General features: G+C 34.9%; 1 protein-coding gene across 2 annotated transcripts in view; it reads right to left on the bottom strand.

Moving 5' to 3' along the window:
- Positions 1-19,362, bottom strand: part of LOC311088030 (verrucotoxin subunit beta-like) — a 230,670-nt gene that overhangs the window by 199,598 nt on the left and 11,710 nt on the right. For both annotated transcript variants that reach the window (XM_084121653.1, XM_084121654.1), the window contains exons 2-3: positions 12,042-12,154; positions 11,828-11,924 (exon numbers count right to left, since the gene is read on the bottom strand). In XM_084121653.1, coding sequence (XP_083977779.1) covers positions 11,828-11,924; positions 12,042-12,131 — 187 coding nt within the window. In that variant the 5' untranslated portion in view covers positions 12,132-12,154. The remainder of the gene's footprint in view (positions 1-11,827; positions 11,925-12,041; positions 12,155-19,362) is intronic.

Below are 19,362 nucleotides of genomic sequence, written 5' to 3'. Positions count from 1 at the left end.
ATTTAAAAGAAGAGAATTCAAGCTTCATGCCTGTGTGTCTGTATGCTTGTTTGACTGAGTATTCGCTGAGTTATTGTTCATTTTCGGACGCGTTTCAGAATGGACTTCACTGGCAGAGAGAAGGCAGAACTCGCATCACGTTTATTTTTCTTTATTTGGCAAAAAGCACAACACTTTGTTTTTATTGTGAATATACACAAAACTAATACACATTTAACAGAATCGATTGATGTATGAAACTCCTATGGAAAATCAAAGTCAACAGAGTTTTTATGAGTTTCTTTTACACTGATAAAAAAAAGCGAGCTGGTATCGCCGGCGATACCGCCGACCTCAGGGGGTTAACACACTTAATGTATTTAATTGGTCTACTTTAATGTCAACTAATTTTAATCAAATTTTTACAATGGCTTGTCTACAAAAAGTCCAAGGTTAAAGGCTAACGTTAGTTATCGAAAAAATTTCGGGGAAAAAAGGCGAAAAAACATACATTAACGGCTCAAATTTTGTTACAAATTATCTTTACAAATATTAAATGGTCTATTCATATGTTGGTGTATCGATGAGCTATAAAGTAGCCTAGTTTGATTAAAAAAGAAATCGAATGAGTATGATTCAATAAATAAAATTGACACGTTTCGGCTTAAGTTCTTCACATGTTTATCCATAGACAGTATATGTGTTTATCCGATCCAATTTGATAAGAGGCGCTGTCTCGAAAAACGAGGGGTCTGAGAATGCGGGACTCTGGGTGCGGGACTATAGGTGCAGGCTCCGAGTCTGCAGCTTCATACTACTCGACTGAACGTGTGTTTGAAAGAAATCGGCCACTAGTTGGCACTAACGAGTTTTATGGCTCTGTAATCACGTGGTGTAACACTCATCCACACAAAATGAATATCATTTGATAGATCTGCTCATGCTGAACAACTTTGCCTCAAGAAGCATTGCTGTCAATCAAACCGTTTATTAATTATTTGCGAATATGTTAAAAAACCTACTTTTGCGAACTAGTCCTAGGTTTTTCGCCCGATCAGAACCAGACCAGTCTAGGATAATTCTATGGACTCTCTAGATCAATAATTATCAAAAAAAAGTTGAACTTTTGCATTTTGCACATGGCTATAATAGGGTCATATATAAAATGGGTGTGGCAAAATGCACTAAAAAGCCTATAAATCATAAATGAAAACTCAGAACTTCAAAAATTGGTGGGAATATGTGACATAACATCATTAACAAGCATGCAAAATTTTATAGAGATTGGAGCATAGGTGGCGCTATAACTGTTAAAAAGCATTAAAACCATACATTTCATATAATGGTAAATTGCCTGTATTGGCTGCAAATGGTCTTTTCCATCTATGATCATATAATTTTCATATTGTAGCGCGGCCACATAAGGGATGAATGTTTATATTGCAGTGTATTATTCAAATGAATATATAAGACAGCTGCTATGTTATAAGTATTCTACCTGTGTTGATTGCCCGGACATGTGGTTGCGCTCCCGTTTTACTCATGCGAGAGTTCTGTCGCGTAGCTCCAGGGAATCCACGTGACGTCAGTCGAATCAGCTGTATCACTTGACTTCCGTTTAAAGGAGCGGAAAAAAACCCGGCGTACAGTAGCTACTTTTCAGTGCTCAGAGATTTGCGATCGATCGCTGGATTATCTCACATCAAGCTGTTCAAGACTGTGACTGGAAAACTTCATTGTGGAATTATCAGTACTTTGGATTTTTTGCCTTTGGGATTTCATCACAGGACAGCGTTGCTTCACATCGAGCTCCCGGACTTAAAGGAATCAGCCGGTGAGGCCGATTCAACTACACACACACACACACACACACACACACACACACACACTTACTGTACATGGTACGGGACTAATAAGGACAATTCCTCCGCTTATACTACGATGTATTTCTTGTTTTTCTTTATATGGGATATATATATATATTTTTGGTACAGCTTGGTGTTTTTTTTATTTATTGTAAATACACTTTGGGTTTAAACTGAATTGATGTTCTCCAAGAGTTCTTTTTGATAAACATTCAAACATAACTTTAAAGAAGGGTCAAGGCCGTAAAGTTTTTTTTGTGTATTATCACCTATAATCTAGGCTGAGCGTTACAATATCATAATGTTCAAAATTAGTGCAGTACAATTCACTAGACTCTCTAGATCAATAATTATCAGAAAAAGTTGAACTACTTCATTTGGATGGCTATAATAGGGTCACTTCAATATGTAGCCTTGACCAAGTGTCCACAAAAGCCTATATCTCTTAAATGACCTTAAAAACAAGTCAGAACAAGCATGAAAAATTTCAGACAGATTGGACAAAACTTGCCTCTACGTATAACAGTTAATAAAAAAGGTGAAAATGAATAACAAAGAAATTAATGATTTTTGTTTAACCCTCTGAGGTCTGAGCTGTTTTCTGGGCCCTGGAGGTGTTCTGACATGCTCTGACATTTCTGGTTATTTCTGTTACTTGTGACATTTTCATGGCTAAAGTCTAATTACACTGTATTCAGCACAAACTCTGCTACAATAATATATCAGCACCATGTATGTAAAAGTTTGTAGTTTTGAGATAATGACATTTATGCGTGGTTTGTGAAAATACAAAAATAAATTCTCACTGAAATAAGGCCATGAAACCCATACTGATTATTTCTTCACAAGACTTTTGAAAATTGTATCACGTAGCCTAGAATATTTGCTCTTAAACTATGTGAAAATCACCCTGACTGCTCATTCAGATAAGACAATATATTGATTTAAAAAATTTACGACGTGTTTTGTGTGAAAAAGCTCTATGCGGGAGCTCATTAATATGTAAGCTTTTCACACCTGAGAAAGACAAAGACCCTCCCCTAACGGCCCTATTAGGAGCTATCAGGCCCTGTCATTCTGAGCAACCTTGCACAATACTGTAAATGAGGAGATTTAAAAAAGAATGGCTTTTAAATTGTTTGGATTTATTTACAACACAACATAGTCCAAAGATACACAACACATGCCAAAAAAGCACTTATTGAAAACAATGATCCAAAGACAGAGACCTTTGTGCCATTCCTAAAAACATTGTACATACCTTTCATTTCCAAGGTGTTTGATTTTCACTTTACTATGTTCATGTACAGAGACTCATGTGAATGTTGAAGTCCTCAGTGGCATCTGGGCCCTGAAAAAAAAAAGTGAACATACTGATATCAAGAGAAAGGCCTGCATGATTTTGGGAATAAATTTTAGATTTTTCTGGTTAAAATTGCTTTTTAAAATTCACAGAATACACACACACACACACACACACACACAAATGTTTCCAACAATATATAATATAATGAACACCAGGTTTGTTGTGCCTTGTAGGCATAAGCTATGCGCAGGCAACAACTAAGCTAGAGAAAAATATATTGATTATCATGTTACTTCAAATGTTTCCATTCGTTATGATGATATGAAATGAGATAATAGTAAAAACATGAAGCCGTTTGCTTTTCAAACGCGATCCAAAATATGATACATTCAAACGCGATCACGATCCAAAATATGATACATTCAAACGCGATCACGATCCAAAATATGATACATTCAAACGCGATCGCGCTCAAATATAAAACATTATGGTTACCATATACATATCTATGTTTGAGCAGATATCAACAAACACAGTAACAGTAAGCACGGGTCTAAATATTATAATATTCACCATATATCTAGCAACAGTTCAACTGCAATGTGAAATTTATGCAACAATAGCAAACTAATATGTAAGAATTTCTTACCTTACATCTTTATTGTCTTCAAATCGCGTTCTTCTTCTTCTGATGTAAATCCAATGTAAGCTCAGGCGCGTCTTTCAAACTCGACGAAAAGTGAAGTGTTTTGGTGTTTTGTTGTTGAGGTAATGAGCGCGATCGCGTTCCATGTGGAGATTTGCATGTGAATTTCTTTTGCGCGAGTGGGCGTGGCCAAATTAAATCTAATGAGCAAGCGTTTGAGAAGCTGGACATCTTGTTGGTTTTATACAAATTACTTAAACAGAGAATATTTGTTTTCGTTTTGAATCCGATCATTTAAAAGTACACACTTAAATGTTTATAAAGGTATATGGCTCATAAATGTGTGACAAGTATTCGCTGAGTTTTGTTTCAGTTTATAGACGTGCTCAAGAAAAAAAAGTTCACCGCGACGGAGAGGCAGAACGCACACCCTGTTTATTTTCCTTATTTTACAAAAGCACAATGTTTTGATTTGATTGTAAGTGGACACATACAAAAGTAGAAATATCACAGATTCTTTTTTTATATTTCTTTTTTCTGTATGACCATAAATGACAGAGTAATTTAAGTTTATAGTTCTACAATGTGGAGAAAATCCAGCAAAACGCGCCGGCGCGTTTGCCGACCTCAGAGGGTTAAAGGAAAGTGACTGTTCTCCGCCTTCCTTTGGGGGACCCTGGTTAAGTAAGACTCACAGCCTTAAATGTTATACCACAGAATAGTCCAGTCAGGCACCAGTCCTGTATTATGATGATGGGACGAGTCATCAGAGCGACTCTACGTGGGAAATGGACTCTGCAGGAAACAGACTTCATAGCTATTCAGGCGCCATGGGCTTTCCAGACTTCCACTCTTATGCTACATGGTTTTCTGTGTAATCATGTAGTTTATACAACATTTTACACCCTGCGTCGTATGTGTCAACAGTTATGGTTTTGAGAAGAACTATGACACTCATGTAAATCAAGGACACAACACAGAATAAGTTATACGTGCCTGTAACTTACACAAGTTACAAGAATGAACTTTTAAGTGTCTAAATTTGTATTTTGTGAGAGTTTTTAAGAACTCTCAAAGGGGGAAGTGTTGTATTACAAATTTATTAAATGTTTTAGTATTTAGATTCCAATATAGACTGAGAAAGTTTAGCAGCGGTTATGATGATTATATCAAGAGATTCCTGCCCATCCTGTACTCTAAATGAGTCAATTCCTGAGACTCTCGCCCTGACCCTTTGTCCTTATGCATTTCCTGACCAGTAAGCTCAATGTACATAGTCTCTGGATCGGCAGACGTGACGTCGTGAAACTCTGGATCGGCAGGACTGACGTGAAGTAGCTCAGACACTGCAGGGCTGACGTGAAGAGGCTCAGGCTCGGCAGGGCTGACGTGAAGCTCTGGCTCAGCCATGACAGGATGAGGCTCTGGCGTGAATGCACTGGCGAGCGGTGTGAGCACTGGAGTTGCCAATATTACAGTGGGCATAATGTGAATTGGTTCAGGCTTAGAAGGTATTGTGGGATTGCAGGGCTCCTTGTCCACATAACTCAGAGTAAAAGATGATTCACTCAAAGATAAGGAATAGTCAATAAATCCTGCTAGTGAGCCTCGAGGACCATCACTAACCAGTTTGGATTGGTAATATTTATTGAGCCCATAACAAAAAAAATCAATAAGTGCAAAATCTGGAAAGTCAGTGAAGTATGCAAGGTCGAGGAAATCTCGGGTGTGGTCCTCGAGTGGTCGGCTAATCAGAAACACCTGGGGAGACTAATCAACATAACGGGGAACTGCTGAACACGGGACAGGACAGAGGACACGGACATAAATCATTACATATGTACAGATGGTGCCCAACCAGAATGCCTATTACCGCCGCGCCAGTAAATAAACCAGCCGCATTTCAAAGTCGTTCCCGAAATGACCGCCAGGTGGCGCAAAGGGACATTGTGCAAATCAGCAGCAATTGCCATATTTTAAAATGTAAGTGGGTTGAATATAAAACCCTAAGCCTAATAGGCATATTTTTCATATAAATAGGCCTATAAGGCTACAACAGAATAGAACCAAAGATAGAATCAATTTTAGAACTGAAAAAATAGAATCAAAAGTTAAAAATAGAGACGATATTAGGAGCAATGACGCTGAATATTTTTACTATTCTATTGAGGAATTAGATAAATGAAGAGCTCTCGTGAGCGATACAATCGGATAGTAATTTATAGTGATTTCAAAAGCAACGCGGAACGCGTTTTAGTTAAGATCCTGGTTTCAATGCCCTTAATCTATATTGGCTAGGCTACTGCTTTAAAAAAATGTCACAACGCGTTTTGAGATTGTTTTGAATTAAACAATGAAGTTTAAAATGTAGTGTTTTGGCACACCAGGCCGAGTGGCGTTACACATTGTTCAAAAATCAGGTTTTATTCTGGCATGTTGAATTGGCGTTAGATTTTTTTTTTAGATTTATTAGATTTAGATTTTAGATTTCGTTAGATTTATTTTTCTCATAACAGCTAAAATAACTTAATATATGCCTTGTCTTAATATGACCTACTTAATATAGGCAATAGGCATATAATAGCCTATATAATAAATTAGCAAAACTTGGCCACTAAATATTTAATTTTCAATTATTTTAATTATCACAATTAAAGTTTTAATTTTATTAAATTGAACAAGCGCAACCATCAGCATTTAATCAAATATTCTAAAAGATGTATTATTAATAATAATGTTATTTCAACATAATATTTCGTTTTTTCGACATAATATGTGCGTGCAACAAGCAAGATGTGTATTTGTAAATCCGGTGATGCGTGCATTGATTTTTATCAATAAACTAGTGTTTTCTGACAGTGTCGACTGCAAAGATGAAGTTGACGATCGCCATATTTGTAGTGAACGCACCTAGAGAGAAATGCACATAAAGACATAATCAGAGAGTAGCCTTTTTATTTTCGTTTTGAATTATTTCGTTTGAAGACATTTCAAGCTTTGTGTATTTGATGTATTTCTCATGTCTGTGTGAGGCATACGCTGAGTTTCGTTAAGTTAGGAGGATGAGATGCGCTCCAGCTGACATGCAATGCAAGTGACCGCGCGGGCGCCTCCATGATTAGTGTCTGTTATATTTGCTTCTCTTACTTATTAAATACAGGCAATTGGTTGATGAAAAATTGATTAAAATTAAGATACAATTTATAGAAAACGAAATTCACTTTAAAGAAAGGTTTTCTACTAAACAAAACTTAATGAAGTGGTCAAAATCATGTCTGACCCACTACATATCCATCTCTCGATATAATGCATCCTATCTTACTCGTGCTGTTCACTTTTCATATTCAACATAGATGGAAAAAAATAACATTATAATATTTTAACAAATATGATACTTAATGAGATTATTTAATGGCTACAACAGTATAGTAGGCCTATAGACTCTATTTGTACAAATTGCTGCACATTAATTTAATTAAATGAAACCTTGTAACGAATTCACACTGTATAGGGTAGACTGTGTACAGTTGAGACACCTTATGTCTCACGCTATGCATTGTTCTAAAGCCAGGTTTTATTCTGGCATGTTGATAGTGTTCGACAAACGCGGCGGCGCGTTCATTTGAATGAAGAGTGCTTCTCGCTCTTGTGAGCGAACACACACTGGAACGTTAGGCCAAGTCGCAACAAGTGAATCGTGGCCGAGTGGTTGAACTTACGTTAAGATCATTTAGATGACACGGGTTCGAATCCCGAACTAACTTGGACTACTGATATTTTTATATTAGCCTATTAATGCATTTTATAGTCTATTGTTGATGCAGAGAGATTTGTCTAGTTCTAAAACATAGTTTTTTGCTTATAGCCTATTTACAAAATAAAATCACCGTGCATTTCCATTTTACACTAAGGAACAAATATTATACAATGACTTTACTTCTGTAGCCTATTAAAAAATTCCAATCGTAATTTCAAAAGCAGTTCTGTTAAAATATATGTATGACGTTTAAACGACAAACAATAAAATCAGAACCAGTATTTGCGTTCATGGTTCCAGTGGCAGTAATGCATCTGCGGCTTTTCAAAATGTCACAAAGCGTTTTGAGATTGTTTTGAATGAAATATTTAAGTTTATAATGAAGTGTTTTGGCACACCACGACGAGTGGCAAACTCTTTGTTTTGTTTTGCAAACTCAGCTAGCCTGTGGGGGGTTTGGAGAAGGCAATAGTTGCTTTATCGTGGGGGTGCAGGACAGAGGTGTTAATGTTCCGTCTTTCATATGGAGAGTGTCGGAGCCAGCCTGATGAGCAGGCAAAGGCAAAGTTCTTTTAAGGATTAATCTCAAAATCTCCAAAAGTCCATAGTCTATGTACAGTAGGCCCTATATCTTATTAAATTATATATTGTAGTTTTATTGATTGTATTTAAAGGTTTTCCACACACAATTTCAATTTAGCAGATACAGAGCTCTTTAATTCGCGACCCACCTCGTTTTATTGTAAGGTGAATTCAGCAAGGCATGTTGTATCTTTGAAGGAACAAAAGCTATTTGTTACAGTTTTTTCTTTCGTGATTTGTGTGGATGACACACAGCGACATATACAGTATTATCAGCTGTATGGTGTTTTTTTTACGCTGAAATGCTTAATTTCGAGAAAGACCCGCCGCGCGCAGTGAGGGAGACCAAACTTACTAAAAAAAATATCCAGCGCGAGAGAGGCAAAGAAAACGCCTGTTCTTAATTTATGTTGCTTTGAACTTTTTTCGTTTTGTACCGTTTTAATTTTTTAATTTAGCTGCAATTTCTTTGACAATAGAAATTTAAAATGTTGCAAGAATAAGATTGTGTTTCTTATTTTGCATCACAAAGGGAATAAACTCTATCGATGCAACCCTGTTTAAATAAATAAACTGTTCCGACACTTTATTCATACCTTGAAATGTGCGATGGGTTTTCAAACTTAATTAATTTTCTTTTTCTTTTACATTTTCATTGTTAATTTTTAATTGAAAGCAATACTGTATTGAAAGTATTTTTCTGATTTGTTCGATCTGTTTTGAAAAATGTCTTCCGTTGCTATGGCCGGATATCACTGTCAGTCATCTCAATCTCGTGAATGATTCACACACACACAAAAAAAAATATTTAGCAGATTAAAGAGAGCTTCATCATCTTAATTTTCTGGTGCAATCGGCTGACAGTCTTCCTTCATCAGATGTGTCGTCTTTGCAGCGGCTCAACTGAATGTAGCAAATTTATGTTGTAAATTGATAATTAAACAAGATGATTGACTTTAATAAACAGATGCATATTTAAGCATCAAGAATGGAAAAACATAAACACTGTCGGTTACACTGAGATTCGATCTCAGATCGTTTGAAGCTCCGAGAGGCTATTGTTAATGCATTGACCACAGAGCTATCGTCTTTTTCGTGTTTTTTAACATTGGCAATTTACTGTCTCGAAATTATGTGTCGAAAAAATTATTAAAAAAAGTGTTTTTACAAGACCTTGTGCTGTTTATTTATTTATTATTATTATTATTATTATTATTATGCAGATGTTAATTCAGCCATTCTGTTGGATAAAAATTGTCCATAATGTAAAATGGAAATGAATGGTAATTTTATTTTATAAATATAAAATATTTAATATAGGCTATAGGAGAAAAAAACAATATGGTGTAGCAATATTTTAGAACTACCAAATCTCTCTGCATTAATAATAAAAAAGTAGCCCATGTTTGTTCGGGATTTGAACCCGTGTCATCTGAATTATTGAAACGTAAGTTATAGCCTACCACTCGGCCACGAATTTGTTTTGTTTTAGTTTGTTTGAAATGTATTTTTACATATTTTGCTTTCGTTAATGTTAACCAATTCTGTTGTAGCATAATAGGCCTATATTTTTTCCCTAAAAGTTTGTTTTATTCTCTGCTTTGTTTGTTTATATTTTTACATATTCAATCAGTCTCATTTTTGTTCAAATAATGAAAAACGTTTTTTTTTTTTTTACAAGATCTTGCGTCATGTTTTTTTTTTTGTTTTTTTTTTAAATAAACATATAGGAAACTTACCTTTTAAAATGCTGCAGTTGCTGCTGTTTTGCCCTGTCACTTGCGCCACCCGGTATAGCCTAGTCATTTCGCGAACGACTTTGAAATTCGACTGGTTTATTTTTGCTGCGGCAGTAATAGGCAGTGTGGTTGATTATTTATTAAAGAATTCAATTGATAATCATAACAACATGTAAGCCTATTTAATTCTGAATATAACAAAGAATGCTTAAACCGACTAACATCGGTTAGTAACTGCAAGTCCTGAAAATGTTTTAATTTTACGGTAAATTATTTTAATTTATTTCACTGTTATGTTTCAGTTAATAAATCTACAAACACATTAAAATAACACGAAGTAAATGACAAGTAACCTATTGACATAGCCTTTCTAAATTATAGAAAAACTGGGCACACAATGTTAACGTGTGTCTACTTTGTTTAAATTTAATGAATTTGAATTCGTTTAACCACAATATTTATCTTGAATTTATCTGTGACCTCAGCTCAGATTACTGCCGCGGCAGATTACGTCATAAAGAGAATAAACTGACACTTTTCAAAGTCTGTGATTACAGCGCCACTCAGCGGTAAAAGGCAGCAAATACACATCCCAATTTTGCCGCCGCGGGAACGGCGGCGGTAAAAGTCTCATTCTGGTTGGGCACCATCTGTAGTTCCTTACATACCACCACAAGCTACATACAACTACAGCTCTGTCCCATTTCAAAGGGCACATCTGAAGCGCTCGGACCGGTCTAGCCTACGGAGGATTGTTCTTGTCGCCTAGCAACAGTGACTGACAGCTGACGATGACGAGCGGGAGTAACATTCACACTTTTTATATTCAACTGGGTTTAATATTCAAATAGGGTTGAAAACCTGTGTAAATATATTTACCATGGTTCATTTATGTGCATAATAAAAAGAATATACTAGCCTACAAAATCGCATCAAGGTAAGATATAAATGAACATTTGAATCTTCAGCTAAGCCGAAAGTACATGACCTGAAACATCCTTAATACCATGTCCTCCAGTAAAATATAAAACATAAAAATGACAATAGCCAATTCTGGCTCCATAGCTGTTTACTCAATTATATCAAATGAATTATCTGGATCATGGCAGCATACTCTCGCAACGTTGCTTGGCGCCAGAAGCGGTAATCGGTAACACCTGGCTGCACAATTAGGAAATCCTACGAAGGCTACATGGTGCGTCCTTCGGAGGACGCATAGGCTGCATCGTTTGAAGTCTGCGGTCTTCGAAGGATGCAGCCTTCACATTGGGACACAGCTACACACAGCCATTCACTAAGCTCTGGCTCATGGACTAATTGCATCTCACGGACCATTCGTGTTATTTGGACATGGTGTTCATCTCTTATGAGCAAAGAATATAGTCCTGTTGTGGACTGTCTTTAATCTGAGTACTCTCCAGTTTTCCTGAGTTGTATTTTGTTTTGTTTTTTCCTGTGAACTTCTGAACTTCTCTGCAGATTGGAAATATTTTGGGTATTGTTATTGTTTGTTTGTCTTTGTTTTTACTTAATACATGGTACCAACACCAAAATTAAATTATCCGTCTCTGTGTTATTATTTACTCTTTCAACACCTCCTTGAGACGAACTCTATCTTCTGTAGCCCAATCATTATTTAACCTTGTATAGCTATATTCATCTGCTATTTAACACATATACCCCGCATATATGCTACATTTGCACAGTCCTATAGCCTGTCATGGGTCGACATTTCATTCGTTAGGGTTAGGGTTAGTTGAAACTGTCGGCCAAGGTGTGCATTTTTCTGTGGTGTGACAAATTCAGAACACATACTTAATTTTGACTTTACAGGGACTTTAAGGAACCAGGTTACATACGTAACCTGAGACCATTTTTCCTTCAAATGATATGGAATCTGTCCAGTGATATTTTTGATAGCACATTCACATTTACACAACATTTCAATCTTACCTGGATGTTTTTTGTTTCCTTCGTCTGCTAAGAAATGAAGTCCTCTGGTGTCTTTATTTAAAATCTGAAGTTCATCAGGTTTGGGTTGTAACACTTCCTATTTTTGAAGGAATGGTTCATAAAATAAAAACTTCCACAAAGATTTTTTTTATACTTAATCTCACTTAATACATCTTGTTACACTTGCACATTTTTTCTGAGGGAGTGCACTTACCTGTGCATTCACCGCAGCTAGGGTCGCCAACCATAGATATGTACAGTAGATGCAGCTCAGCTGATTCAGGTATGTCAAAACTGCCGCCATCTTGGAATCGTCAACCAGGAGACCTGTTTCAATGTGAAGGAGATGCCTGTCATGACCTTGTCTTGTTTAGTTTCATTGTCATATTCTGCTTATTGTTCCCTGTCACCATTTGTCTCGTTCTTTGTTTGCTGTTTCTTAAATGTTCCTTTCTAATTATTTATAGTTATAGGCTGCCTGCATTTTTCTTATAAAATAAAGGTAAATTTATTATTATTATTTTGATTACTATATTATATTTATTCTTAAATACTGTATTTTTATAATAATGAAATAGTGTTATTACTATAGTTATAATAATGTTTTATTTTTTTTATTTAGTACTACTACTAATATTAATCATAATAATAATAATAATAATTATAAGTCATATTGATCTATAAGCACAATTTTTTGGGGGGCCAAATTATGCAACCCTACAAGTAGGCACAACAAACTGTCAGGTTTGACATAGACGAAGCAGACAGAATGGTAAGTTAAATGATAGTATGCTGATGATAGTATGCTGATTTAGTTTTTGCTTTGACATGACTACTGAAACTAAGGTCTGACTCTAGTGTCACACCAAGATTCCTGACTTGGGCTGCGTTCTCCGATAACGTTGTCTCTTAGCGCGCTACGAAGACTCAAAAGGTACACCTTAACTACAGGTATACATTTCCTACGTGTGTTCTCCGAACTATACCTTAGGATGTTGCTTAAGGTAAACCTTCTTAAGTTCGACCTTAGCAGGTGTTGTCCATGGTGGAGGTGCTGAATATGTTGAAATCGATGCCTCGATGATCGATTGTGCGCTCTTTCCTTCACAGCGGTATAGGTAAAGTATTGAGAAAACAATGTTCTTTATAAAGAAGCGTTTTAGAAATAGTACAAACTGCATTTATCGGGGCTCATTGAAATATGTACATGCAGAAATAAATATGAGTATGTGTTTATAATTTAGCAAGTGTGCAATCCCAAACCCTCACGGCCATAAGTGTGTTAATGTTCTCCACAACGTATGCTGATTATCCACCAGCCATGTAGTTGACATACACTAACTGGCTCCGCGGACGGCGCCGTCTTTGATTTAAAACTAGTACTCGCTGTCTCGCTGCCATAGCTATAAAGTTTGTGTAAACTCATATTTCTTTATATAGACTCCTAAGCCTTTTCTGTCAAATGGTTCGCCAGCTGATGTGCCTTAGGATAGTAATTAAAAAAGCTAACAACCATTAGTGTATGGAAACTTTATTAATGAAAACACTTCCATACACTGGGTGTAGGCTATAACAACTTAAGTATTTTATGTGTAAAATTTTAAAGTAAAGTAAAAATGTAATTTTAATACTAAATCAGATTTTATATTAAATGTTCATATAAAATTTTCTATGTGTAATTAAACTGCGATGTAAAAAAGCTTTTTGCGTAGTGGTGGCCACTAGCGGTATGAACCGTCAGCAGCGATAAGGTATAGCTAAGAGCGCTCCAGACCAACCTTACGAACGTATGACTTACAGAAGGTATACTTAACTAAGAAGGTTTCGGAAAACACGTATTAACGATAAGGTACTTCTTAAGGTACAACTTAAGAACGACGTAGCGTTAAGGTAGTTTCGGAGAACGCAGCCCAGATTTTTAGTTGTTTGACCCCTAGAGTGAAGGTATGCATTCACCTTGAGAACTTCATCTTTGTTTCCAAATGCAATGACTTCAGTTTTGTCTTTGTTTAACTGAAGAAAGTTTTGACACATCCAACTGTTGACTTCATCGATGCATTGGCACAGGGAGTCAATGGGGCTGTAATCGTTAGGCGATAGGGCTAAGTAAATCTGTGTGTCATCTGCATTGCTGTGGTAAGCAATTTGGTTCTTTCTCATTATTTGGCTCATTGGGAGCATATACAGGTTGAACAGGAGTGGCGCAAGAATTGAGCCTTGAGGGACTCCGCATGTCATGGATGTCCACTCAGACTTATGATCTCCTATACTCACATAATAACCTCTCCCATCTAAGTATGACTTGAACCATTTTAGGACTATCCCAGAAAGCCCCACCCAGTTTTCCAGCCTGTCAAGAAGTATGTTATGATCGACAGTGTCAAATGCAGCACTGAGGTCGAGTAGTACCAGCACTGATAATTTGCCTGAATCAGTATTTAAGCGAATATCATTTATTATCTTTATGAGCGCTGTCTCTGTGCTGTGATGCGGTCGGAAACCAGATTGAAAATTGTCCAAGTATCCATTTGAGCATAAGAATTTGTTCAGCTGATTGAAGACAACTTTTTCAATGATCTTGCCTATGAAAGGAAGATTTGAGATCGGTCTATAGTTGCTTAATATGGTCTTATCCAGATTGTTCTTTTTCAGGACGGGCTTGACAACTGCAGTTTTCAGGGAGTTTGGAAAACTCCCAGAGAGAAGTGAAGCATTTACAAATTTAAGTAATTTGTATAAAACCAACAAGATGTCCAGCATCTCAACTTTGCTCATTATTTTTAATTTGACCACGCCCACGTGCGCAAAAGAGATTGACATGCAAATCGTCCACATGGAACGTGAACGCGCTCGTTACCTCAAAAACAAAACACCAAAACACTTCACAAGTCTCTGCTTTTCATCGAGTTTGGAAGACGCGCCTGAGCTTACATTGGATTTACCTCAGAAGAAGAACGCGATTTGAAGACAAGAAAGATGTAAGGTAAGAAATTCTTAATTATTAGTTAGTTATTGTTGCATAAACTTCACATTGCAGTTGAACTGTTGCTAGATATATGGTGAATATTATAATATTTAGATCCGTGTTTACTGTTACTGTGTTTGTGGATATCTGCTCAAACATAGATATGTATAATATGGTAACCATAATGTTTCATATTTTGCAGCATGCTGTGCGTTTGAATGTATCATATTTTGCAGCATGCTATGCGTTTGAATGTATCATATTTTGGAGCGCGGTCGCGTTTGAAAAGCAAAACGCACCAAACATTATACTTTATCTTTTTACTATTATCTCATTTCATATCATCATAACGAATGGAAACATTTTAAGTAACATATGATAATCAATATATTTTTCTCTAGCGAAGTTGTTACTGAAATCTTTTGGACAATTTATAGGCTGCTATTGTTATTATTATTTTATGCAGCAGTGCGCATAGCCTATGCCTACAAGGCACAACAAACCTGGTGTTCATTATATTATATATTGTTGGAAACATTTGTGTGTGTGTGTGTGTGAGAGTCTCTGTATATGAACATGGTAAAGTGAAAATCAAACACCTTGGAAATGAAAGGTATGTACAATGTTTTTAGGAATGGCACAAAGGTCTCTGTCTTTGGATCATTGTTTTTAATAATGTGCTTTATTGCCATTTGTTGTGTATCTTTGGATTATGTTGTGTTGTAAATAAATCCAAACAAGCAAAAAGCCATTCTTTTTTAAATCTCCTAATTCTTTGTGCAAGGTTGCTCAGAATCACAGGGCCTGATAGCTCCTAATAGGGCCGTTAGGGGAGGGTCTTTGTCTTTCTCAGGTGTGAAAACCATACATATTAATGATGTGATCACGCCTCCTTGCATAAAGCTTTCTTACACAAAACATGTCTTACAATTTTTAAATCAATATATTATCTGAATGAGCAGTCAGGATGATTTTCACATTGTTTTGGAGCAAATATTCTAGGCTACGTGATACAATTTTCAAAAGTCTTGTGAAGAAATAATCAGTATGGGTTTCATGGCCTTATTTCAGTGACAATTTTTTTTTGTATTTTCACAAACCATGCATAAATGTTATTATCTCAAAACTGCAAACTTTTACATACATGCTGCTGACATATTATTGTAGCAGAGTGTCACAGTGTTGGGTGTGTGTTCCCCGTCATTATTGCACTCAGCTGTTTCCCCTCACCTTGTTAGTTTCTGTGTATTTATACCCTTGCAACAATCTACATTGAAGTGCTATATAAATGAAGGTCACTTGACTTGACATTCGTAACTTCTATTTATCTTTTAGACAATTACTGTAATGATTTTGTTTAATGGTGACCTAAAGTATAATTGTTATTAAACAATGTCTGTTCAAAAACTTTAGATTGTTGAAAAACTGTACTTAGTCATCTTAAATCTCATTTATATGAAAAGATTCAATCAGTATTTTTTTGTCCATGCGGGGTTTCAATTTTTATGGTGGGGGCTTTCCATAGCCATAATGATTTTTGTAATGTAATTGCATATTCTATCCCCTACACCTAAACATGTACACCTAAACACGACCATCACAGAAAACTACATTTGTACATTTTAAAAAATTAAATAAATAATTTATTATAATTTCTAAGCTGTTCTGAAGCTTAAAAATTAGCTGTTTAAAAAAATTAACTAATCTCTATTTTTAAATTATTATAAATATATAACCAATGTAATATAACATATGTTACTAAAATGTATTTAAAAAAAATCAACATAGTTTTTAGCTAAATTAATATATTTATAAAAACATCTTACATTTTCAGAGCACTCAAGTAGTTGTTTATGCAATTATAAACAATCCAAAAAGCAAATAGTTTAAGTTGTCATAAACAAAACAGCCCCAGATCCTTCAGGGATAAACCACAGTGTGAACTGAAGCTTCAGACCCGTACAAAGACGAGAGGAGTTACAGACCAGATGAGCCTTGGGGGATAATGTCACAGTAAAGCTTGTCTGCATTCCAGAGCATACTACATCCAGAGTTTATACTAAATTCATTTAAAAGCATAACATTAAAAGTTTAAACTAGAAAAAAAAGTTTGTTGAGACAAACTTTATGTTGGCTTGAGAAAGCCGGACCAGAGAGTTTGAAGAAGTTTAAAGTAGTTAGAAGTTTTATGTAGTTTAAATTTTGATTGCTAGATTAGTTAGAAAGAAAGAATAGTTAGAAACAAAAAGATTAGTTAGAAAGAAAGAGAAAGAAAGAAAGATTAGTTAGAAAGAAAGAGAAAGAAAGATAGATTAGTTAGAAAAAGAAAGATAAGTTAAAAAGAAAGATTAGTTTGAAAGAAAGAAAGAAAGAAAGAAAGAAAGAAAGAAAGAAAGAAAGAAAGAAAGAAAGAAAGAAAAAGATTATTTTGAAAGTTAGAAAAAAGAAAGAAATATTAGTTTGAAAGAAAGAAAGACAGGAAGAAAGATAGATAGAGAAAGAAAGATTAGTTTAAAAGAAAGAAAAAGAAAGATTAGTTAGAAAGAAAGAAAAGAAAGAAAGATTAGTTAGAAAGAAAAGAAAGAAAGAAAAGAAAGAAAGAAAAAGAAAGAAAGAAAGAAAGAAAGATTAGTTAGAAAGAAAGTTAGAAAAAAGAAAGATTATTTTGAAAGAAAGAAAGAAAGATTAGTTAGAAAGAAAGTTAGAAAAAAGAAAGAAAGATAGTAAAGAAAAAAAGAAAAAAGGTATAAAGAAAGAAATATTAGTTTGAAATAAAGAAAGATTAGTTAGAAAGAAAGTAAGAAAAAAGAAAGAAATATTAGTTTGAAATAAAGAAAAAAAGATTAGTTAGAAAGAAAGTTAGAAAAAAGAAAGAAATATTAGTTTGAAAGGAAGAAAGACAGGAAGAAATATAGATAGAGAAAGAAAGATTAGTTTAAAAGAAAGAATGAAAAAGAAAGAAAGATTAGTTAGAAAGAAAGAAAAGAAAGAAAGATTAGTTAGAAAGAAAGAAAAAGAAAGAAAGATTAGTTAGAAAGAAAGAAAAAGAAAGAAAGATTAGTTAGAAAGAAAGAAAGAAAGAAAGAAAGATTAGTTAGAAAGAAAGAAAGATTAGTTAGAAAGAAAGTTAGAAAAAAAGATTATTTTGAAAGAAAGAAAGAAAGATTAGTTAGAAAGAAAGTTGGAAAAAGAAAGAAAGATAGTAAGAAAGAAAAAAGAAAAAAAAATTAGGTATAAAGAAACAAATATTAGTTTGAAAGAAAGAAAGACAGGAAGAAAGATAGATAGAGAAAGAAAGATTAGTTTAAAAGAAAGAAAGAAAAAGAAAGAGAGATTAGTTAGAAATAAATAAATATTAGTTTGAAAGAAAGAAAAAAAAGATTAGTTTAAAACAAAAAATGAAAAAGAAAGAAAGATTAGTTGAAAGAAAGAAAAGAAAGAAAGATTAGTTAGAAAGAAAGAAAAAGAAAGAAAGAAAGAAAGAAAGAAAGATTAGTTAGAAAGAAAGTTAGAAAAAAAAGATTATTTTGAAAGAAAGAAAGAAAGATTAGTTAGAAAGAAAGTTAGAAAAAGAAAGAAAGATAGTAAGAAAGAAAAAAAAAATTAGGTATAAAGAAACAAATATTAGTTTGAAAGAAAGAAAGACAGGAAGAAAGATAGATAGAGAAAGAAAGATTAGTTTAAAAGAAAGAAAGAAAAAGAAAGAGAGATTAGTTAGAAAGAAAGAAAGAAAGAAATAAAGATGGATTAGTTAGAAAGTTTGAAGATAGATAACTAAAAATAGTTTGAAAGAAAGAAAGATGGATTAGTTAGAAAGAAAGAAAGAAAGAAAGATGGATTAGTTAGAAAGAAAGAAAGAAAGAAAGAAAGAAAGAAAGAAAGAAAGAAAGAAAGATGGATTAGTTAGAAAGAAAGATAGATTAGTTAGAAAGAAAGAAAAAATGGTGGATTAGTTAGTTAGAAAGAAAGAAAGATGGATTAGTTAAAAAGAAAGAAAGATAGATTAGTTCAGCCAAACAGGGCAAGATGGTCCTAGTTGTCATGATCACGATCAGATGAGGTTTTATGGGTGTTAAAAGAATTTGGCCGCATGTGCAAGAGAGAGACAATGGGGAGACAGAAACATCTTCCATGCAGACTTTGCTGCATTAATCATAAACGAACTGATCTAGAAATGAACGTGCATCCCAGAAACTGTGTGAATGATTGTGATGTTTTGTGTCCTATTATTTATACACCATGGTATGTATTTTATTATACAACCAATTTTATTATCACCGCACCGTCCAACGATCAACTCCTTGCCTTCTCGGCAGTTCAGGAGGCCGCACCGTCCAGCGTGCACTCAGCAGGCCAGGACAGCAGGCCAGGACAGCAGGCTTCGACTCACCACAGCCATGTGCTCGAAGCCACCATGCAAGCTCTGACCCACAACAGCGTCGGAACCACACGATGGCAACTTGCACCATGACTTTTGACCCTCACGGACCCACCAAAGGACTCATTTTTCAACCACTTTAGAAATTGTCCACGATTGCAACTGACCATGCAAGTATAAATTTAATGAGGT

This window comes from Abramis brama, assembly GCF_963993115.1.
Source record: "Abramis brama genome assembly, chromosome: 8".
Classification (NCBI taxonomy): domain Eukaryota; kingdom Metazoa; phylum Chordata; class Actinopteri; order Cypriniformes; family Leuciscidae; genus Abramis; species Abramis brama.
Note: the sequence above shows the minus strand (reverse complement) of the source record. Positions and strands in the feature narration are given on the sequence as shown.